Source organism: Neophocaena asiaeorientalis, unplaced genomic scaffold, assembly GCF_003031525.2.
Source record: "Neophocaena asiaeorientalis asiaeorientalis breed wild unplaced genomic scaffold, Neophocaena_asiaeorientalis_V1.1 scaffold205, whole genome shotgun sequence".
Classification (NCBI taxonomy): Eukaryota; Metazoa; Chordata; class Mammalia; order Artiodactyla; family Phocoenidae; genus Neophocaena; species Neophocaena asiaeorientalis.
The window spans coordinates 1,561,758-1,585,394 of NW_020174369.1; the positions used below are offsets into that span (position 1 = coordinate 1,561,758).

A 23,637-nucleotide genomic window follows, 5' to 3' on the forward strand; every position below is an offset into this window, starting at 1 on the left:
TTTCCTTTTTTAAAAAATTTTTTTTTTTTTTTTTTTTTTTTTTTTTTTTTTGCAATCTTGTAAAAATGTAAACATCATTCTTAGCTCAAAGGGCATACAAAAACAAGCCGTGGGCTGAGTATGATTTCAAGCTATAGTTTGCTGCCCCTCCCTGCTCTACATGATCTCATCACAATGACCTCTGGCACAGATGGGATTCTCCCCATTGAAAAATTAGGAAACTGAGGCTCCAAGTCATCAAGTGAATCGTTTCAGGTCACAGAGCTCATATGTGGCAGTACCTGGATCCCAGACCTTTGGACTTAATGTCCAGTTCTCTCTTCCCTCTATCCTAGCACCTGCCTTAAAGCCATGGTTCCCAGCCACCGGGGTCAATTTTGCTCCCCTAGGAGACATTTGGCAATGTCTGAAGACTTTTTTTTTTTTTTTTTTTTTTTTTTTGCGGTACGCGGGCCTCTCACTGTTGTGGCCTCTCCCGTTGCGGAGCATAGGCTCCGGACGCGCAGGCTCAGCGGCCATGGCTCACGGGCCCAGCCGCTCCGCGGCACGCGGGATCCTCCCGGACCCGGGCACGAACCCGTGTCCCCTGCATCGGCAGGCGGACTCTCAACCACTACGCCACCAGGGAAGCCCTGAAGACATTTTTGATTGTCACAACTGAGAAGATGCTTCTGGCATCTAGTGGGTAGAGGCCAGGGATGCTGCTAAACATCCCCTAATCCACAGGATAGCTGCCCACAGCAAAGAAATATCTGGCCCCTAATGTCAATAGTGCCAAAGTTGAGAAAGCTTGCCTTAAATCTCTAACCCCACAAAGGAAGTAAAATTGTATTCAAACTGCAAAGGAAGTGGATTGTTCTACCAGTATTGTCACACTATTCAATTCATATGCAAGGGTAGTTCGTTAGAAAAAAGTTATATTTTGGGCTTTTAAATAAAATATTATTGTTTTCTTGCCCATTTTCCCCGACGTTGCTCATTTTCTATAGAGAGTTAAAAATTCCAGGTGTGGATACATTCCTTCTCTTAAAATATATACCAACAGTTAAACCTAAAAATCTATTATAACACCCTCTTCTCTATGAAGAAAGAGGTCAGATGGATTAACCCTGATTGCATTTCTTCTCCAATAAATAAGGGACCATTTTCACGCACCTGTAATTCACATAGGGTCTAAAAATTGCTATCATCAAGCTATTAGTGATTTGGGCAAAACTGTAAAATTGCTATCAGGAGTAACATATAAACTTTCATGGTCAAGAGGTGAGCTCTTTGTTTGCCTTGAGCAAAACTTCCAAGGGGAAGACTGACATTCGTGACTTGGAGAAGACCCAATTCTGTCTTTTGGGAGAGCCTGGGTATGAAAAAGATATAGTTTGGCTCATGGGTCAGCCACCTTTTTGATGTGTGACCTTGGATGAGTTACTTCATTTTCTGAGCTCCCATTTTCTGCTCTGTAATATGGGCATAATAAAATGTTACATCCCAAGGTTAGGGAGAGAGAAGTGAGTACTTAGTAAATGTCAATTGAGGAAGCAGGTTTGTGGAAGTTGAGTTAGCTGGCCAAATCTCAGAGCCGGGAAATGGCACAGCCCAACTGGAGCCAAGACTGACTGACGCAATGGGCAAGAGGGCATAGATCTCATGATCTATGCAAGATCTCATAGATCTCTTTGCAACCCATGATGCCCCCTGGAAGGCTGGCTTCGAAACATGAGGCTATTGGCAGGTCATAGAGCAGGGGAGTGACACAGATAGAGCTGTGCTTTGAAAGGAAAATGCTCACAGAGGTATGAAGGATGAAGGAGAGACAGACAGACAGACTATGGCCATGGAGAGGAAGCCAGTTAGGGAGTTATCTGGAACCTGGTGCTCAGGGTGGAGTCTTATTCATTTGCCTATTCCAGAGCTTAGCAGTGCCTATTTATGGCAGGTGCTTAGATTGAGTGAACATAGGAATCATGCTATGTGATGATGCTGTTATGGTATATATTATTATATGTTACATGTTATGTTATAGCGTGTTGATATCACACTACTTGCCTTCTCTGAATCTTTCCTCTCATTTGTAAAGTGGGAACGAGACCGTTGCCAATATCTTTTCAAGCTCTAACATTTTAAGAATCATTTCTCCATCCCTCTTCCCTCTTTAAGTTCCACAGCGCTTCCCAATCCTCTGCATGAGGATTTGGGGAAGAGAAAGGAGAGATGGGGGTCTGAGTGCTGACCTCCCCTGGAAGGTCAAAGGGAAGTTGCCCGTTGGTTCTGGACTTCTCTGGAACTAAGAGTCATCTTTAACCGGGGCAGCCCTTTCTGTACTGATTTCCTAACAATGGGGCCACATTCCCTGAACTTCCAGTAATGGTCTTCTCCCCTTGGCTGGGGGCCCAGCCAGTCCTGACATGAGCAGCCTGGTGACCTCAGGCACAGCCCACTGGCCACGGGTCAAGGTTTGTTTGCCACGGGTCTTTCTGTACACATCTCCAGGAACCCATTCAAAGCATGGCGAGTGCCCTACTGACCTCTGGTTCTTGAGAAGTGAGTTTGCTCCAGTGGGGCTCAGTCCCATCTCTGAATGGCTCTGTGACCTTGGCAAATCCCTCCCCTCTCAGAGCCTCAGGTTACTCTCCTGTAAAATGAGAGATCTGGAAAAGAGATTTCATTTGATGCTTATGTGTTAAAATACGTAGCCTTATAAGCATGCTGAAGACAACCATATATACATGCAATTTGAAAAATATAGGCTTCTTTTTTTTACTATCATCACATCTAACTAATAAAAATGGTGCTTTATTTTATACTGTTCTTCCTCTTTGCAGTGATATCTCACACTCATTACTTCTTTAGATCCTCATGTGAATTCTAAGAAGTAGGTTATTACACCCATTTTATAGATAACAGGGCTCAGGCTTGGGGGCGGCAGTTATGAGTTCTGGGCCACACAGCTGGGAAGCGAGCAGCATTGATTTAGCTTTGACTATGTGACAGGTCTTCCCCATCTCTCAACTTTAATCCTCACAGTAAACCTGGAGTGTAGAACTACTGTTCTCACTTTACAGAGGAGGAAGGAAGGCTTCATGTGTAATGGGACAGAGATCACACAGCTACAATTTACAGAGCTGGGACCTGAAGCCAGATTTTCTAGCTGCAGAGTCAATGCTCTTTGCTACATCTACTACTCCCCAACCAGGGGTTGACTCCCCCACACCCCCGCCCCAGGGGACATCTGGTGTCAGGAGACAGTTTCGGTTTTCATGACTAGGAGGTTCTACTGGCATCTAGTGCGTAGAGGCCAGCGACGCTGCTAAACACCCTACGACGTACAGGCCAGCCTGCCCCTGTCAACAAAGAATTGTCCAGCAGGAAATGCAATAGTGCCAAGGTTAAGAAACCCTAGACTACAGTCCTGCCTAGAATGGGCATATGTGAATGACTCCGCCACCATCATCCCCCGAACACCCTCAAATACACACAGGCAAACACCACATTCACACCATTAGGGGCGGTGCTCAGCAGTGGCAACACAACTGCATTAAGGACTTTACTAATTCCTGCAATGAAGGTTGACAATAAAACACACACACACACACACACACACACACACACACACATATAAATACTTTATACTCTTCCTGATTCCTAAAAGTGCTGGAGGGGGGCAGATGAGTTGGCACAGATAGCTTCTGGGCTCTTGTCTTCCTCTGGGACCACAGGTTTCAAAGTTAAGTAGGTTGGTGTTCAGCATGGTCCACTGTGTGGTCCTGAGCTGGTCACTCAAACACTCTGAGCCTCCGCTTCTTCATCCATGGGTTGGGGGATTCAGGATCCAATACAACTGGATAAAGTTGAGTGTCTGGCTCTGTGCCTGGCATGTAGCAGGCCTTCCGGAAGCTTGAAGGCCAGTTCTTGGGCTCTGGGAAGCTGGACAGAGCCCAGGGAGGGGCCCTCTGTTCTTTCTGTGCCCACAGTTGCAGCCCATCCATGAGATACTGAGGCACACGAACCTGGGGCCTCTGGAGACCAAGCGTCAGAACCTGCGGCGAGCCTTGGACCAGTACCTGATGGAATTCAATGCCTGCCGCTGTGGGCCCTGCTTCAACAATGGGAAGCCCATCCTCGATGGTACCAGCTGCACATGTCAGTGCCCCCTGGGTCGCCATGGCCTTGCCTGTGAGCAAATGGAGTCAGAGGGTAAGACCCGCGCATCCTCACTCAGGTTCTAGCCTATCTCGGCTTAGAGGGGCCAGCACAGAGGGGACCTTTGGGGTTCCCAGCCTCTCTGTTCTATGCCCTCTTGCCCATTGCTCTAGGAGCCCACATTCTGAGCTTTATGGCTGACCCCCTACATTTACTGGTTTTTATGCTTTCTCCTTGCCATTAGGACCCTCTCAGATGACGACTGTTTTTTACCAAGGTGTATATGGACAACAGGATTCATTTCCGGAGGGATGTATCCATTTCCTAGGGCAGCCATAACAAATTACCAAAAGCTGGGTGGCTTAAAGCAATGGAAATTTATTTTCTGACACTTCTGGAGATTAGAAATCCCAAATCCAGGTGTACTGGCTAGGTTGCTTTCTTCTGGAGGCTCTGTGGGAGCATCTGTTCTCTCTCCTAGCCTCTGGCATGAGTCAGCAATGCCCGGCATTCCTCGGCTTGTAGCTGCACCATTCCAGTCTCTGCCTCTGTCTTCACATGGTGTTCTCCACTCTACGTCTCTGTTTTCTCTCTTATAAAAATACTAGTCATTGGATCAGGACCTATCCTAATCCAGCATGACATCATCTTAAGTTGAGTTTATCTGCAAAGATCCTATATCCAAATAAGGTAACACTCACAGGTAGTGGAGTTTGAACTTCAACCTACCTTTTGGGGGACACAATTCAACCCATTACAGGGGATAAGTAAGTTGTCATTATAGCATAAGGAGTCATGACTAAAAACAAGGTTGGGGCAAGTAACATAAAGCTTAATGTTTCAACGTTTAAACCTATTAAGCTGCAAAACAAACCAACGGGTATCAGAAAAGAAGGTTCTCAAACGAGGGTTAGAAATCCATGTCCCTTAAAGATGAAGAAGTCTAGAGACCTGGGTGTGAATCTCAGCTATTTCACTAACTTACTGAGATACCAGTTAATTGTTTCTTCTTTCTGAGGCTTTTCTCATCTATGTTTCCCTTTGAGCTCCAAGAATCTCTATGTATGTTCTAATCCCTAAGCTTCCAATTTTCCATGCATACTTGGTACATAGAATGATGGCAAAAATATGGGCTACCAAATCAATGTATAAATCAATCTCATTTGGCAACTGCAATGAAGAAAATGTAAAGAGAAAAAAAAAGTCTGGAAAACAAACCGCTGAAACACAGTGTAGATGGGATAGGAGGCTAATTTTAAAATGAGATGACGGTGGGTTAAAAGTTTCTCATTGGGAGAGTCGTTCTAAATGGGAGGCAGGATAGCATAGCTCTGGTGTCAAATAGGCCTTCACATCCCAGTGCTGCCAATTTGCATGTTGGGTGGGCATCCCCTGTAAAATGGGGATGATATCAGTACCTACATCACAGGTTGTGTTGAGGGTTAAACTAGCTAACTTGTGTGGCAAGCTCAATTCTAATAAGTAAGAAGAAGATAGAGCCCTATTGGTAGAAGATCTGTCCTGGGTTGGGGCCACATCTAAATCCCTCCTTTGTGAGGTGAAGGGACTACAAATTGGGTCCCAAAAAGCTTCCTGGTATCCTATAGGAGGAATTCTGAAAGGGGTAAGCCAGGATGGTGAGTGAATTCCAGAGTCCTTATGAAGGAGGATGCAGAGAACAAAAACCAAGCAGAACAATGACCAGGGTCAAGCCTGGTACAGTTTCCTCATGTGAATTGAAAAAAGGAACTGCCTGTTAGGTGGGTAAATTGGGAGGAACAAAGAACACCACTCGGGGTTGATACTGCCCAGCTGCAGACCCAGGGATTTCTTGACTTTTCAAGCAGAGTTTGGACTGGGTTTCAGCCCCATTTGCCTCATTGGCCAGGCAACTTTCTAGAGGGACCAAAGGTCAACGAACGGAAAGAACAACAAATTCTGTACCAGGCACTATTGCAACACTTTATGTGCACGAACTCCTTTATTCTCCCAAGAATGTGATGAGATAAATATCAATACTATTATCTCCCCAATTCACAGATGAGGACACAGGGGCAGGAGGAAGGGGAGATAACTCGCTGAGTCATCTAGCTGGGGACTGTCAAAGCCAGGATTTGGACCCAGGTGGTCTGGTGTTAGGACCCAAGCTCTTAACTGTTACATTCCACTAACTGACATCCTAAGAGTCTGGAAATTTGGGGAATGGGGGTAGAGGGTCTGAGATGATTGCACTGATTATCATTTGGGGGAGTGGAGAGGGAGGGTATGGCCCAGCTCCTGGTTATCGGGCTGACCTGGCTTAAAGGGACAGACATGAGCTCTGCCTGGGTAATTAGAATCAGAGCATGTCAAGGTCCCTCAGAGCCAGTGACTTGCTTGGATCCCCGTTCACACAGCATAGAGCAAAGTGAACAGGGAGTGTGGACTACCTAGAGATGCCTCTCCAATGATCCAGTGCTGGGCTTGGTGGTGGCCATGCTGAGTCATATGTACACGTGATGGGCACTGGAGAAGGGGGACACAGTGTCAATGCTCAAGGGGGGTGGCAGGGCGCAGAGGGCTGGGTCGTCCTCACAGTCCCATTTTTCCTGCATGATTACAGTCAGCTGCAGGCAGCTTCCGGGTGTTCCACTAACCTTGTTTGTTCCATGCCCGAGGGGTATGGACCTCGGGTGGCCTTGGGACAATCAGACTAAACTTTCAGCCAGACAGAGATCGATCTGGCAAGGAAGTCTAAGGCGGGGGAGTCAGCCACCATGGAGACCCATTGTCGTAGGTCCCGAGGGATTTTCCCCACAAATCTTTGCATGTAGGGACCGAGCCACAGCAGTGGGAGAAATAGAGAACCCTTCTGTGGCTGCCCCACCAGGGAGTGTAATGACAGAGCTGGAAGGGACTTGAAGATAATCTAATCCAATGATATTCACACTGAGATCTGAGGAAGCTTGGGGTCTCCTAGGGGCTGCCCCAGAGGAGCAGGGCAAACCTGATAGACACCCAGCTTCAAATAGAACAGCTTCACTTTCATCTGACTTCCATGCTGGGGCCCATATAAGAAGATTTCATTTAAGAAAGAATAAAAAAACAGTAATGAAAAAAATAATGATGGAAAACCCTACTGGATCAGTCCACCCTTTTTCTTTACAGAGGCGAAAGCTCAGGCTGAGAAAGGAGATGGGATGGTCCAAAGGCACAGAGTCAGTAGGAGGCAGCAGCCCCAGGCTAGAGGGATCGTATAAACTGGATTTCTAGAGACAGCCCATGGTCAGTGCATGTGTTCTGATACTCTGTGCAGAGAATCTGTCACCCACCGTGGCCCCATCGTTGGAGTCTGAGTGGGGTTGATTTGCAAACCTTCATTTAAAAGCCCAGCTATCCTTTGCATAGGGGTGTCTGGCTGGCCTTTGTGAAGCTCCAGCTGGGGCGAGTTCCCTGTCTGCACACTCACCACTGGCTCAGCGTCATTCTTCCAGAGACGCGCGCCTCCCTGCCTCTCTCCGCTATCCATCTTCCGTGGAACCGCAGGTTCCAATCTCATGAGGTGGGCTCCCAGCGGCCTCTTCTCACTCCATCCAGAGTTTCAAATTAAGTGCAAGGCAGTGAGCATAGAGGTCTGGGTTGGCTACGCGGAGGCATTTCCCCAAGGAGAGATTGCAGACCACTCTAGGGCAGCGGGATGGGCCTCACTCAACCATCCAAGCTGCCGCTTGTACGCTAACCTCCTTGTGCTCTGGGAAATTATCCATGCAGGAGAAAAGGCGGATGGTCACTGGGGCTGCTGGAGCTCATGGTCTGCTTGCAAATCGGGCACCCGGGAAAGGAGGAGAGAGTGTAACAATCCTGCACCCCAGAACGGAGGTACCTCATGTCCGGGCCACAGAGTGCAAACCCAGGCATGCTGAGGGCTCTGGGTACAGGCTGCAGCTGAGGCAGCGGATGTCACTGCCCGAGCTGACCACTGGATACCGACCGACTTCACTCAGCTGACAGAAGATGCCAGTCCACATGGACTTTTTCTTTGTCCTGGACCAGGCCGTGCCATCAACAACCAACTGTTCTATTACCCACAAAACTCAGTCACAATTGGGTGTTGAGTGTTAATGGTTCATAGTGCTTTGGATCATCTAAAAAATAAATAAATAAAAGAAAGAAAGAAAGAAAGAAAAGAAGAAATCTCGATTCATGTCTTAGGGGAACTTATAGGATGGTAGAGGCATAAGGCAGGCGGGCGCTCTTGAAACTATCTGTAGCCAACAAAACGAAGTACCGTGAGAACGATCTCAGTTATTTGACAACAATATTTGCTCATTTGTAGAAAACGATTCTTAGTTTGTAAGATAAGCAGACATACTGAAACAAGGAGAAAAATTAAAGATCGCCTCGAGTTCCTTCACTTTTCCTTCACTGGGACTCAACATATTCTCGTATTCCTTCAATTAATCTCTCTTGTTTGCTTGAGTCCTTATCACAAATATCACCGTTCTCCCAATTAAATAACTGGCACACTAATAACTGGCTCACAGCACACGGTCCTTTTCCTTCATCGCCTTCTTCATAATTGGCAATTACATATTGGGTCCCACACCTCCTGTGACTATTTATGACTTGTCTCCCCATGGACGGCAATCTTGAGGGCAGGGATCAGCTTCGTCTGGCTCAGCACCGCATCCCCAGAGGTGAGGGCTGTGCCTTGAATTGGAGGGAATTAACAAGCATCTGTGTGAGAAGTTGAGGGAATGAACTCAAGAGTCAGTTCAAAAGTGTGGTCCTTCTTAGTCAGCCTCCCAGAGTAGAATGTGGATCTGGGGGGCCGACCAGTTCATGTGCCCGGGCCCACCTGTGGGAGAGCTAGTCACATCCGCCTGACTCAGTGTCCCCACGGCACTCCAATCAGGCCTCAGAGAGAGAATATGTGTGTTGCACTGACTTTTCTGTTGATCCACAGGTTCCCCCTATAGATTGTGAGCTCCTTGAAGGTGGAATCTGCCATCCCAGTTGGTATAAGAAACATATGTTGACTGATATGTGTGTATCAGTCAACACTCCCTATCCTTCCAGAATCCTCAGTCTTCTTTGGGTGATAATGAGACGTAAACACACGCACGCACACACGCACACATGAAACAATTAGAAGCAGTTTTAGGAACACAGGAAGTGAATTGCTGAGTTAATGCCAAAATACGTGGCACACAAAGTAAGTGCCAAAGGAGGCCAGGTGGAAGAGAGATTTACCTTTCTTTGTCTGTATTAAATATACAGAATGGGGGTTGACCTAGACCTTGAGGGATTTTTGAACTAGGCAGAGAGGGAAGAGAACTTTAGATAGGAAAACAGCATGTCACAAAGTTTGAACCTCAGAAAGAATATTAGGGGTGTATGTAGGTGTATATGTGTTGGAAGAGGGAGTGGGAATAAAATAAGTCATATAAAATACTTAGCACAATACCTGTCACGTGCAAAATGATTAGCATCACTCTTATTGTTACTATTATTAATTAAAGCTTATAGTTTAGAAGTTTGTTTCTGAACTCTTTAGATCTATCTGAAAGAAGGAAAAAAGACTCCCATATACCTTCTCATCCTGTCATTAATTTACTTTTTAATGTCCATGAATAATTAATTTCCATTCGTTATTTACTGTGGAGCAGTAGTTACATCCTAGGAAGTGATGAGAGGCGGATTGGCCAGGCCAAGTGGACAGTTTACAGTGGACATTCAAGCTTGATCTAAAAGCGGTAGTTCTCAGCCTAGGTTGAACACGAGAATCACGTGGGCAGTTTTAAAAACCCTGATGTCCAGAGGCTGAACTCCATACCAATTCAATCCAAATTTCTGGAGATGAGAGCCAGAGATCAGTAGTTTACTATCTTCAGTACCTTGTAATAACCTGTAATGGAAAAGAATCTGAAAAAGAATATATGTGTATGTGCGTGTGTACGTATATAAAACTGAATCACTTCGCTGCATACTTGAAACTAACACAACATTGTAAATCAACTATACTTCAATAAATAAATAAAAGCTTCCCAGGCAATTCCAATGCAGCCAAGGCTGAGAATTCCTGAGAGCTACACGTTCACGGGTGTGTAACAAAAGGGCACCACAGTAAGGTTTATCTGCGTACCTTATCTAATCTTAACAAGGACCGCTAAGATTTGTTTTCTGAGTCCCATTTTACAGATGAGGAAACAGAGTCTCTGCGAGGCTGAGCCTGGTGGGTCACAGAGCTGGCAGCCTGGCCAGGGTGTGAATGCAGTCCATCAAGCACGTGCACCCCCACCTCTGCTCTGGGCTGTCAGCCAGTGGAGGGATTTTGTGTGGGGGGCGCAGAGGAGAGGGAAGAAACCAGAGGCCAGGAAGCTCATCAGGAAGTACGTGTAGTCCTTTAGATGCGAGATGAGAACGCTGGGATTAAACAATGGCCTGGATCACCTGTGAGCCAAAACAACCAGCCGAGCAATGCCATCTTCCCATCGGCTGAGCCACAGAACCAAGGCCAGTGTCTGCCCCTCTCCTCTGAGGATGCTGCATCCCCAGCAGCTTTAGAAATGACAATACAGCGGCAGTAGCAGTTTCCGCAGCAGCCACCCTTCACCAGATCAGCGCCTCTCCCTCTTCAAGGACGCCTGGCTCTCACCCGGCAAAAGGCATAAAACCCATCAAATGTATTCTCCCTCAGGACTTTTCAGGAGATCTAGAATCTACGGTTTTATAGGTAGTGGATGTAAAAACACGGTTTAAAGATATAATCTTCAGCTTGACAAGGTGTCTTTTGAAAAGTAAATTAATGACAGAATGAAAAGCAGTAAGAAGAGGCTTTTTTCTTTTTTTCTGCTTTGAGATAGAGGAAGATCTAAAGAGTTCAGCACTCAATGAATCTCTTCTGAACTGGATGGCTTTAGGGTGAAGAAAATGGACAGAGAGAAAGGGTAGCCTTCAAAACCACAGTGCAGAAATGAGAGACGGCAGAGGGAAGCCACCGGGTACTGTTTGAGGAAAGGTGTGTGACATAGATTAGCAGAAGCATGCTTCTTCGTGAAGAAAACTGGGGCTTCTATCCCCTGGCTTGGGAAATGGGTGAGCACTCTGGGGAGCCCTGTGCTGGGCCCCGGGCTGGGTGCTGGGGGGCCGGGAATGAATCAGACACAGTCCCAGCACTGGAAGATTGCCTGGCCTGATGGAGGAGGCCTGTGAACCATGCCCCAGGTCCCATACCAGCAGGAAGCCAATCTGGGGAGAAGGAAGACAGCCTGGATAGGAGAGGAGACGAGGCCAGCAGAGTCTAGGAAATGAGTGGGAGTTTAAAAAGCAGACAAAGGTGAAGAAGGGCCTGGACATTGCAGAGGAAACAGTATGTGCAGAGTCGAGAGGTGGGAAACCACGAGGCGGGTGGAAAATAATTACTGCTCAGCTCCTGGGGGTGGTCGGTCGCTGGTGCCCCTCAGGCTGGGGAGAGCTGGGTTTGGAGCATTGGTTTGGTCACTGGGCCTTTCCTGAGGGCAGCAGTATGCGGTCCTGGGGAGACTGCCACAGATGGTCACCTTCCACCCACGTCCCTGCTCTCCTTGGGAGCTCCTGGTGCTTCAACACTCCACAGCCATTATTTTAAAGCACAAGAATCTTAACCTGGATTCACAAGATTTGCTCTGGCCTGATGTCAGTGTACCACTCCATCTTTATTTCCCTCTGCAGACTTTATGAGCCAATATACTAAAAACCTGTCCTCCCTAACAGGACAACAAAGCCCTGAATGCCTAGCTCTCACCTCTCTCTGACATCATTTCCTTCCATTTACTCTTCCTACTGTCATGCTGCTCCAGCCATGGAAGCCTTTTTGCTATTCCTCACACATGCCAAACTCTCATGCCTCAGGACCTTTGCACCTGCTTTCTCGTCCACCTGAAATGTTCATCCTCTAAAGGAGTTCATCCAAGAATCACTCCCTTGTTTCATTCACATCTCTGCTCAAATAATATCCCTCCAAAGACCTTACCCTCATTTATTTTTTCTAGTATGGCACTTATCACTACCTGAGGTTATAGATATTTTTTTTCTTGGTATGCCTCCCCCCCATTAATATGCAAGCTTTTTCATGGCTTGATCCCCAGTATCTAGAACAGTATTTGGCCTTAGGAGGGGGTTCAATAAATATTTGTTATATGAATGAACTACTTCTAATTCAATCCCTCAAATAGGTCTTTTGTCCCCTCCAGGCCTTTGTACACACTACCTTAGAAGCACCTGCACCTGCCAGCCCCTATCTTCTCCCAGCTCTTCACCAGCACTCTGCAGGGTATGGATTAGGTATCCATTCACCCAGAAAGCCAACCCTAACCCCTTCCGCTCCCCCATACTTCATCAGGTGCTACTCTCTGATATGGAGCATTTTCCATACCCTGTCACTATAGTCTCCCCCACCCAGTGACACCTTGCAGGGCAGATGGGGACTCAGATTTACTTTCGGAGCCTCAGTACCTAGCATAGCACTTTAAATACCTAGGGGTTTCCCAGTAAAAGGATGCTGTTCTCTCTCTGGCCCCTCCGTGATAGAGGCAAAGGCTCTGAAACAGTCTTTGCACAGAGTACATAGGAACTCATGAGAGACAACCCCATGGAAGATGTTTTTACAGGACTCCCAGGTCCTACAACCTTCCTGGTACATCAGAGGGCAGCCCATGCTACTCTTAGAGACTGTATACATTTAAGAGAGAGCCCACTGTTTCCACCTTAGTGAAGGAAAGCCCAGCAAATTGAGTTAAAGATTCTGCATTCGTAGCCCAGGGGTTTTCCGCGCTCCTCTGGGAGAGAGAAAGGAAAATATGTTCCCCTTCTATATTAACAGCTTAAAACGTGAGATAAATCCTCCCATCCTAACCTCTTTTTCACGCACGGACTTGGCTGTCCAGTGGCATGATACGTGTCTGACGGATCTAGTTATCCGTTCTATTTCTTTAGAGGTAGCAGCTAAGAAGTTTCATCTATTATTTGTCTCTCTCTCCCAGTCCCATTTTCCTAACCAAGCATGTAGAGCAGGCAGCTGATGGACGGATGGTGTTTGGGATAAAAGGGGCCAGAATCAGATAGTTTTCAGGATCTGAACAAACTGGCTTATTAACAAGGAGGCCCCTTCGGCGGGAGGTGGTGGGGGAAGGAGGGCTGGATACCAGACAACGTTCAGTGACGGATGAAGGAGCGCCTGGGGTTGCAAGGTGTAGACGCGAGGTAACTGGTGGCCGCAGCCTCCGATGATGGGAGTGCCTGGGCTCCGGAGCAGCCTCCTGCACAGAGGTGAATGTCAGACCAGCCTCTTGACTTCCTTTGACAATCCTCCAAGATTCACTGCTGCAAAGGCAAGTCCCATTCCCTCTCGTCTTCCTTTCCGTAAAATACAATCTCCACGCTCAACAAGGGAGACCTGCTAGGCAGGGTACCAAGGGCCAGATGTCAGGCAGGGCTGGTTCAGCATCCACGCATGGGAAGGCAGTTGAGCATCGCCATGTGCCAGGCACTCTGGGGTGAGAGCAGTCCCTCTGCGTATGCCGTGTCATCCAAGCCTCATGCTTGGGCCATCGATTATTGGCCCTATATTCTGATGAGGACACTGAGGCATGGAGAGGATAAGGGACATCATCAAGGCTTCTCAGCTAGGAAGTCGTGGTGTGGGGTCTGATCCCTCTGTTCCTCTGCCGCAAAGCCTTCTAAACGGCTCTGCTTCTCCGCTGCAGGGACGTGTCAGACTAGAGCCCTTTCTCTCTCTTCTGTGCAAGCGGGCAGGTGGGCATGCACCCACCCTACAATGAAACTGGACCCGCTCCTGTGGCAGCAGGACGTTGGGGAGCCCCGTGGCAGCCACCCTCGGACTGAGGCAGTTCTGCCACTTTCGAGCTGGGTGGTCTTGGGCAAATTGCTCAGTCTCTCCGAGGCTCTGTCTCATCACCTGTCAAAGGCAGATAATAAATCCTTCCTCTTTCAGGCATTGAGAGGATTAAGCTGGATTAGGTATGTGAAAGTTCTTTATAACTGGTAATGCCCTCTGCAAATATTAGTTATTATGCTGTTACATTTTCCCTTAATAACCCAGAGCTTGGGCTATAAAAGCCTTCCATGTCCTTTATTAAGACACGTCCTAGGGGCTAAGCTATCTTATGTCTTTCTTGTTCTCATGTGCTATAGTGGGTTTAGTACCGAAATGTACTAAACCAGTTTAAAGCGGTCTTAAATGACTTTAGAAAACCAAACACGCAAACCATAGCTCTCGTCGATGTTTTGAGGAATCCCCAGGAGCAGTGATGTCAGCGATACTATGGGGTGCTGACTGTCCCAGGTACTCTCCTGGGCGCGGTTAATTCACATCCTCCCGAACCCCAGGAGGACGCCGCTGTCACCATCCCCATCTTACAGATGAGAAAATGAGGCACACAGGGGTACGGAACTTGTGTTAAGGTCACAAAGCTAGTAAGTCACAGAGTCAGGCGAACCCACAAAGGCGGAAGCATGGCACCAGGGCACACACTTCTAAGCACAGTACCACTCAGCCTCTCTTCATCTGTTTCCAGTTCTACCTGAGAGGTCGTGATGCTTCCCCCACCCCTGAGGTTCTGAATCCCTCATCCCTCAATGTTGGAATTAACATTCCAGAAAGACAACTCAAAGAGGAAGACACCACACAGAAAAATCTGATTTCATGACAGGCACTCAATAAGAAGGGATTCTCAAAGATGTAAGGTGTACTATTCCAGTGTGCTACCGTCAGGGTTTAGGTGGTCGGAGTAGGTTTAAAATGAATCCACAAATGAGCAAATGAGGTGAAGGTGGAATGTTGGAAGGCATTTTTTCCCCTAAGTTCTTCTTTATTCATAGCCTACCTCTACTGCACACTGGGCAGGCTTCTTTTTTTTTTTAAGTTGTGGTTTTCTTTTTTTTTGAAGATGTTGGGGGTAGGAGTTTATTAATTAATTTATTTATTTTTGCTGTGTTGGGTCTTCGTTTCTGTGTGAGGGCTTTCTCTAGTTGTGGCAAGCGGGGGCCAGTCTTCCTCGCGGTGCGCGGGCCTCTCACTATCGCGGCCTCTCTTGTTGCGGAGCACAGGCTCCAGACGCGCAGGCTCGGTAGTTGTGGCTCACGAGCCTAGTTGCTCCACGGCGTGTGGGATCCTCCCAGACCAGGGCTCGAACCCGTGTCCCCTGCATTAGTGGGCAGATTCTCAACCACTGTGCCACCAGGGAAGCCCTGGGCAGGCTTTTTAACCTTCTTGAGACTTGATTTCTTCCTCAACCTATAAATATGCTTCTCAGGTTTACCCCACCAAAGATGACAGAGTTTTCTGCTCCCTTCCTCTGTAAAGTTTCCCTGAAGATTTCTGGTGGTCCCCAGTGGGTGTCACCAAGTCCCCTAACAAGTACAGTACTTTCAGCCCCTACCTGACATCGGCTATTTTTCTGCCTCTTTTGTTTTACTCTTTTTTTTGCACTGCTGCCCTCCAAGCAGGCTGAACATGTCTCCCCCAGCCAGTGCTGTGTGGCTGCCCTTATCTCAAGGTCGCTGTATCCCAAATTTCATGATGCCACCATCATGTACCACCGATTCACTCGTTTCTCCCTGGCCCGGGATGGCTCTGCCCTCGGCTGCACTCACCTCCCTTTTCATTAGTTCATCAATTCATGCAACAATGATTTATTGTTGCCTGCTCGTGCCAGGCCCTGTATTGGGCCCTTGGGATACATGAGGGCAGTAGACAGACACTATCTCTGCCTTCAGAAACGCAATATTTGAGAAGGAATAGGAGACAGTAAACAAATAGATTATAACACAGTGTCCGCAGAGCCTGGAAACATTGGCAGTCATACTGTCATTAAGGACATCTTCAATCTGTAAAACAAAAATATGTCCATCAAGATGCTCGTCACGAAGGTCCCCAGGGAGGCCTGGCCAGAGTCCTGAGGGCTTTCTGCTCCAGCCCCACTCTCTCCAGAGGGCTTTTTATATGAGTGCCTGGGAGCAGGCCAGAGTTCTCTCCTTTAAAACAAAGATGGCATTTTCCTCTGGATTCTCTGCCAGCAGATGCTCTTCTCCCAGCCTCAGCGTCCCACCTTGATTTCCAGAGTCAGCCCATGCGTGGCAAGGACGAAGTTTCCCTTGGAAGCTTTCCCTACGTGTCACCTGCTGACTGTATTGATATCTACCCCATCAAATTCAAATAAAGATTAAATGAGATAACGCAGGTTAAAAGACTTCATAAACTGAGAAGCACTCTGTAATTGGCAGCTATGACTATTACTATTGTGAAAATAATTATAATACTTATTAGAAGTTATATTATTATCCCAAGGTCACACAGGAAGGGAGTGGTAGACACAGAACTCCCGGCCCAGACATCCAGCAAACGGCAGAGCTCCCAGCATTTCAGAGGTTCATGCTCTCAGACACAAAACGCTCCCACACCCAGGTATCCTGCGCTGTGTTCAAGCTTCCAGGACCACTGCCAAACGACACTGCCTGGCCCACGCCCCGCAGATGCCGCAGCTCCTTCACGGGGACACCAGTGCAAGCTACAGTTGCCAAGGTTTTCCAAAAGCACAGTTTGCATTTACTTTGTTTAATTCTTACATTGTGTTTCAGCCTCCTCCTAAATGCATTTGTTTTCAAAAAGAGCCACGAGGGGAAGTTCAGCCCATATATAAGAATATAATTATTACACAGTTTAGCCACGTCTGGACGTCACTCCGGTATTCACCGGTGCTCGGCAATTCAATTGTCTCTCCTTCAAGACCATATTTAATAGGATAAACAATTTCTGCTAAATGCAATAAACGTGAACCTGCATTGTCATCTCCATAATCAACTCAAAGTTCCCATTAGAAGCGGCGGCCGTGATTGAGATTCAGAATTTAATTTGGCGGCGCTGGCTTCGACGTGCTCGTGTCGGCTTCACGGGAGCCTCCCATCAACCCAAGACAGAACCTCTCTTCCCCATCTCTGGGGAATCTTAAAAGAAGACAGATTATAACGTAAGAAAATTATACGGCCTCGGTATAATGAAAGAGATAAAACAGTATTGGATTAGCCTACTGAAATAACAGCGATGGCAAAGCAATAATATTAATCCAAACAAGGGCCTGGACCCGTCTGCTCAATTGCAGGGGACAAGGGGATGCAGGAAGGCAGACAGAATCGCCACGCTGGCTGCAGCAACCCCTAAGCAGTAAAGAATCAGCTCCTTCCATGGTTGTTCTATTGACTCAATTCCAGAGAGATGGGCAGCCAGACTGGTGGGTATTGGTGACCTGTGCTTTGGTGTCATGGATGTGTTATGGTCTTGGGTCTCAGCACCCAGCCCAGCGGCAAACCTCCAGCAGATGATGTGGCCGAAAACAAATCGGTTGAAAATGCATAGGATGAATCGATTCACCTTCAACCAGCTGGTGTTTTTCCCCACCAGTCTGATTTCAACAAATTCACAGGAAGTTATGCAATCCGACAGGAAGTGCCCGAGAGCAAAGAAAATATTCAGGGATGTTTTAACGAGAAGGAATGAATGAGAGCCACAAAGCTTAAATGATCACTCGACTCAATCTAAAAAATAAAAATATTTTGGATTTTAGTAACGTAAAGATCAACTGCCCTCTTGTTCTCATCTTTCAGTACCTCCCTCCTCAAATGGGATTTGCACAAAAGCATGAGTGAGTGGAGCACAACGAACAGAGGTAGGGAGGGTTTACATTGCCCACTGACCCACAGCCATCAGCTTGATCATCTCCTGATATGTTTCCTCTTCCAGCCACCACAACCCCTCCTCCTTTTCTTTCTTTCTTCTTAAACCGTCTCTCATTCAGTGATCAATTTCCGTGGCTCTAGTCTCCAGCTCAGCATCTCCTCTGGGCACCCACTCATGTCGCAACAATTCAGCTCTGCACCAGAACAAACACTTGCTTCCTGTGCTCAGCATCGAAAGAAGCTGAGGAACCCAGATCCACTCTCTTTGTGATGCAGTGGGTGGGGATTTGTCAATCTCACACACACACACACATACACAAACAAACACACACACACACACACACACACACACACCACCTTCTACATTTTATGTCATAAAAAGTTCTTTGTTGATCCAAGGTCCAATTTTGAGAGGAAGGGAGCATCACAGTTAAGAGTTTAAAACCCTGGGGGCTTCCCTGGTGGCGCAGTGGTTAAGAATCCGCCTGTCAATGCAGGGGACACAGGGTTTGATCCCTGGTCCGGGAAGATCCCACACGCCGCGGAGCAACTAGCCCAATGCGCCACAACTACTGAGCCTGCACTCTAGAGCCCGCAAGCCACAACTACTGATACCGCATGCCTAGAGCCCGTGCTCTGCAACAAGAGAAGCCACCACAATGAGAAGCCCGCGCACCGCAACAGAGTAGCCCCCGTTTGCAGCAACTAGAGAAAGCCCATGCATAGCAATGAAGACCCAACACAGCCAAAAATAAACAAACAAACAAACAAATAAATAAAAATTTAAAAGAAAAGGGTTTAAAACCCTAGTGCTTGAGTGCCCAAATTTGCAGCCCAGCCCCCCCCACTCCTTAGCTGCAGAACTTTGGACAAGTCACTTAAGGCTTCTAAGCCGATTCTCCTGCTGTTTAATAGGCTAATAAAGCATCCACCTTATAAGGTTGTCATGAGGATGGAATGAATGAATGAATGCACTGAGAGCACTGTGGCTGGCACAGTAATCATTCAATAAATATGAACTGCCAATTGACATTGAATGAGACAGTGTGCTCCTCAAGACAGGAACAGTTTAATATCTATTCATGGATTCATTATTGGGCACCTACTATGCGCAGGTCAGTGGTGGATTGTGGGACTTTCGCACGGACAGCTCCCAACACAGTTCCTGGCTGGTAGTAAATGTGAGTGAAATAAAATTGTAGAGATGAGCAAAGTGAAGGTTACCAGGATGCCTAAGCCCTTCAGGAGACTATGATTATTGTTTAACTTACTATTTGTTCAAATCAGTGTGCATTTTACAAATAATACCTTTATTTTAAACATTCTGAATGGCACAGCCCTCCACCTTGGGCCAGCTCCAGATGGGAGCAGGCATGGGGGGTGAGCTGGCCTGATTCCTTGCTATGTGCAGCCCACAGTAGCATCAGCTGCTACATGCTTTCCCCTCCTTAACAGTTAAGTGTTTCGGAGGCAGGGCCCAAGCAGGGGCTGCCCCTATTTTGAGGCGGTGGATTGTTGCACTGCCTTTGTCTTATTTTATGTCCTTCAGAACACGGAGACCAGTTTGACCAGCAATTCCACTTCCCATCAATGGGGACATCTATAAGAAAGAAGGTCAATGAACATTAATTAGCCCTTATGACACTCTGGTGCCCTATAGGAGGGGTAAGGTGTATAAACCCTAGGGTTCTGAGAGTCTGAATCTCTGATCTCCCAACTCCAGTCCACTGTCCTTCCTTCAGGCCATTGGCTCACCATGCTCCCTTCTACCACAGGGCCTTTGCACACACTGTTCTCCTTGCCCCAAATACTCTTCCCTCCTCTATTCATCTGGTCAATCCTATTCACCCTTCAGATCTCAGCTTAAGTGTTATTTCTGCGAGGAAACCTTCCCTGATCCCTAACTCCCCATCACTACTTCATATTTTAAGCTCTCAGAGCATTTTGTAGCAGTTACAGTTGAAACTTTAAATGTATTTCTGGGATAAGTCAAATGATGTTGGTCTGTCTTTCTAAAGAGCAATCTCCATGATGACAGGAACTATAATCTGATTTGCTCACCACTGAACCCCAGCACCTAAACTGGCACATAGGAGTCCCTGAGTCCATATTAGTGGAATAAATGAATAGTTTCCAGCTTAGATACTTCCCAGCTATAGGACGCTGGATAGTTTACTTCTTCTCAGTGTATCAAGTGGGAGCTCTGTTATCTATGTGACCGTTGTGTGTTTTAAATGAAGTAATAACACTGTGCTCTACCCTCCCTGACATGTGCCTTTCCCTTGAGGATTTCTGGTTGTTGATGAGACTGGCAAATAATCAATTACATCCACCACGATAGATCACGCGGCTGGCTGAGCCTCTAACTTGCAGTGCAGCTCTGGGTACATTACTTAATATCTCTGGGCCTCCCCATTGATAACACGAGATAGCTGGAGTGGGAGGTTTCCAAGGTCTCCTCCAACCAGTGGAAATCCTGTGGCTGTGCCATTACACTCTTACTGGGCAGGTCACTGTGGGGGGCCTGGTTTAGATGTAGTAGGAGAGGGAGTGGAGACACCCTTGAGCACTTTACTGAGGAGGGGAGCAGAGCAGGCACCAGGAGCAAAGGCTACAGAGTCAGACGCACTGGACCTGAACCTGGGTCCCTACACCTACTAACTGTGTGACCATTGGGCAAGTTAGCTAGCCAGCCGCTGAACCTCAGTTTCCTCTATAAAATGGGGGTATTGACAGTATCTACTTCATGAGGTTGTAAGGATGAAAGGATTTAATATATGTGAAATATAAAGTAACACTATTTATTTTGCTCTAAAACCAACTAACCGATATTTATTTTGCTCTTACAATGGGTTAGGCATCCTTCCAAGTGCTTTATATGCCTTATGAGAGACTTAAGACAACTCTATGAGGTAGTTAATATCATCATCTCCATTTTACAGATGAGGAAATTGAGGCACGAAGAGGTCAAGTAATTTGCTATTAAATGATGGAGATGGAATTTGAACCCACACTGAGTCTAAGCCCTCAGCAAGGTGCCTGGTACATAGTGGACTGCTTAATAAATGTCTGGTGTTTTTATTGGATGTGCCATTTCCTTTAACAGTATCACCAAAAAAAGTCACAGAAAGGAAAAGAAAGGGGAGGAGCCGGGGGTGGGGGGAGGCAGTGCTAAGAATTCTTAGAAAATAAACCGGCTAAAGAATCTGAGAACTGGAAGAGATCTTCATCGTAGTCCAGTCGTTCAGTTATTAATTCAAATGCAGCAACTGTGTGGGAACCTGAGGATCCATAGGTAAATGGGACATGATCCCTATTCACAGACACAGGGGAGGTAGACACACACAACCCAAAACAGAATGTGCTAAGAGCTGTAATAGATACATATTCGAAGTCCTATGGGATCCCACAGGAGAAATTAATTCTTCTTGGATGAGAATAATTTTTACAGAAGAAGGGGCATCTGTGTTGGATTTTGAGGGCTGAATAGGAGTTCACTAAATAAACAAAAAGATAAACATTCCAGAATGATTCAAAGAGATGACTCGAAGAGGCCATGCATTAGCAGTCCTGTAACATGGAGCACTCTCAGTTGTGAAAATAATAAAATATAAAATCAGGAGTCAAGATGGATCTCAAGTGTCATAGTGTCCAGCTCCCTAGCCCCCTCCCCAACTTTGCTCTTGCCCTTTTGAATTATTCTCTGGACTTCCCTAGACTTCCCTTTCCCAACCAACTCTCACAGACTCCTTACTTTTCCGATTGGTGATCTCACAGGCAGGGCCTTGGAATCCAGCAGGACAGATGCAGTCACAGCGTGTTCCTGAGAAGATGCAGAGACAGTATGAATCATACCACATGAAGTAAGAGCTCCTAGACTTCACCCCTCCCTCCACATCACGGCTTTTCCATTAGGTTAAAACAGGGCAAACGTTTAATTGAATGGTTTGAAATAAGAAGCCTCAGTGCCAAGAATACCCACTCCTTTCTTGAGGGTCCTTTGCTCATGAAAGGGTGTTTATTCCACCACAAGGAATGATGTCGAGTTGTTGAGGAAAATTACCCATTAGCTGACCTTTGACCTAGACATTGGTTTGGGGGGTCAGAAGCTACATTATTGAAGTCCCTGGGGCCAGTGGTCATTGATGCTCAATTTCACCACAAGTAATTGTCTAGTCTCTGCTTGAACATCTCTAGTGATGGGAAACTCACTACCCTTAGACGTCTCATGCTACCTTAGGCCAGTTCTGAAATTTTGGAGGTTACTCCTTATGTTAACTGTCACATGTCACCCTGGAGCTTCTCTCACCTGAATCACACCAACTCTCTTTACAGGACTGTCCTTTATAGGCTGGGCCCTGTCGGCATTCCAGCCTCTGGCTTCCTTTTCTCCATCACCTCCAAGGTAAAGCCTCCAGTGGGTCCCAGTCTCTAGGTCCAAGTTACACACAAGGCAAGGGGGATTTCAGCACCCCTAGATCAAAACCTGGCGTCGGTGAATGGATCCACTTCTTGCTGAACTGACCCTCACTTACAGGTCCTGGTCCTCAGGCAGAATTTCCCATTCTTAGGCTGTCACTTACATCTGTTTTGCTCATTTCCATCCCAACTGAGAAGCTAGACACACATCCCTCCATCTCAGCTGGGCAGGTGGAATCTTTCTCCCTGAGAACAGATCTTCTGTCGTGTCCCCTCTGTTGAGTTTGCTCCAACCACGTGAGTTCTGCCTCGAGTCCTGCTGGCTCCCTGGGCTGGGATATACGCTACCCAGCTGCTCTTGATGCCCTGTTTTGGCATCACGCTGGACCGGACTCTTTCTTAGCCCATCACAACAGGAACAGAAGATCCCAGGCCCCAGCCTCTCTCACGTTTGCCCTGCCCCATGCAGTGACCCCGGATGTGACCCTCAAGTTAACAGTCAAGTTCTAGTGGGCCATCCATGCCACCACCCCCCATCCCCCAATCGTCTCACCATGTATTGGTCAGGATATGCACAAGGTGTCTCCCCTGCTCAGCCCAGGGAGGGCCTCTTCTTTGACCAGGACAGAGTCCCAGAGTCCATCCCCACTCCTTGTTACAGACCGCACAGTCTCAGCCTGCTCCTACCTTCAGTTTAATGCTGCTGTCACCCATGGGTCCCTTGTGGCTAGAACCTAGGTATCCCGACAGCCAGAGCAGCCTGTTCTAGATGCCTACATTCTGACTTCCTGGAAGACAGTCAGACTAACACTGGTTCTAACACTGGTGCATTTCAGTGCAACCCTCGGGTCAAGGCTAGCTCTCCTGCTAGTCTAAAAGCTGGGCAAAATCATGGATCCTGTCTGTCAGTGAATTCAGCTGTAGAACAGCTTCCCAGCCCTCACTCGACAACGAATTATCTGCTAGGCTTTTTTTTTTTCAGAGGCCAATCCCAGTGATTCGCTTTAACTATCTTGGGCTGAGGCCCAGGGCTTCGTGTTTGTGCAAAGCTCCCTGGGTGATTCTCAGGTGCAGCCTGAGAGGACATCAGGCGCCTTGCCATAAGTAGTACCTGAGTGCAGCCATCTCCTTGGTCCAACCCTACTTCATTGTGCTCCAGGGAGGTGGTGCTCCATGGTGAGTCACAGCCCAGCCACAGATTAGAACTACCCAGACAGAAGAGGGTTTAGCCATCCTGATGAAGGTCTCTTCTCTAGAGAGTCTCACGTAATGATTACATTTGGGGACTAAGCGTCAGTAGTTCTAAAGATCTCCAGTGGTTCTAATGCCCAGTCAAGGTGGAGAAGCTCATCTTTAAGAGGCTCCAAA

At 47.1% G+C, this 23,637-nt stretch overlaps 2 protein-coding genes across 3 annotated transcripts in view; one reads left to right on the top strand and one right to left on the bottom strand.

Annotated features, from left to right (window-relative positions):
* Nucleotides 1-8,039, top strand: part of C8A (complement C8 alpha chain) — a 62,580-nt gene extending 54,541 nt beyond the window's left edge. Inside the window, exons 10-11 of the mRNA XM_024756244.1 lie at nucleotides 3,969-4,191; nucleotides 7,888-8,039. Coding sequence (XP_024612012.1) covers nucleotides 3,969-4,191; nucleotides 7,888-8,039 — 375 coding nt within the window. The remainder of the gene's footprint in view (nucleotides 1-3,968; nucleotides 4,192-7,887) is intronic.
* Nucleotides 8,040-9,939: 1,900 nt separating this feature from the next.
* The window catches only part of C8B (complement C8 beta chain), a 50,166-nt gene continuing 36,468 nt past the window's right edge, over nucleotides 9,940-23,637 (bottom strand). The window contains exons 11-12 of one of the 2 annotated variants that reach the window (XM_024756233.1): nucleotides 21,605-21,673; nucleotides 9,940-10,024 (exon numbers count right to left, since the gene is read on the bottom strand). In XM_024756233.1, the coding sequence (XP_024612001.1) occupies nucleotides 9,990-10,024; nucleotides 21,605-21,673 (104 nt within the window). In that variant the 3' untranslated portion in view covers nucleotides 9,940-9,989. Of the gene's footprint in view, nucleotides 10,025-18,902; nucleotides 19,451-21,604; nucleotides 21,674-23,637 lie in introns of those variants that run through there. The other variant, XM_024756232.1, reaches the window with a different exon arrangement.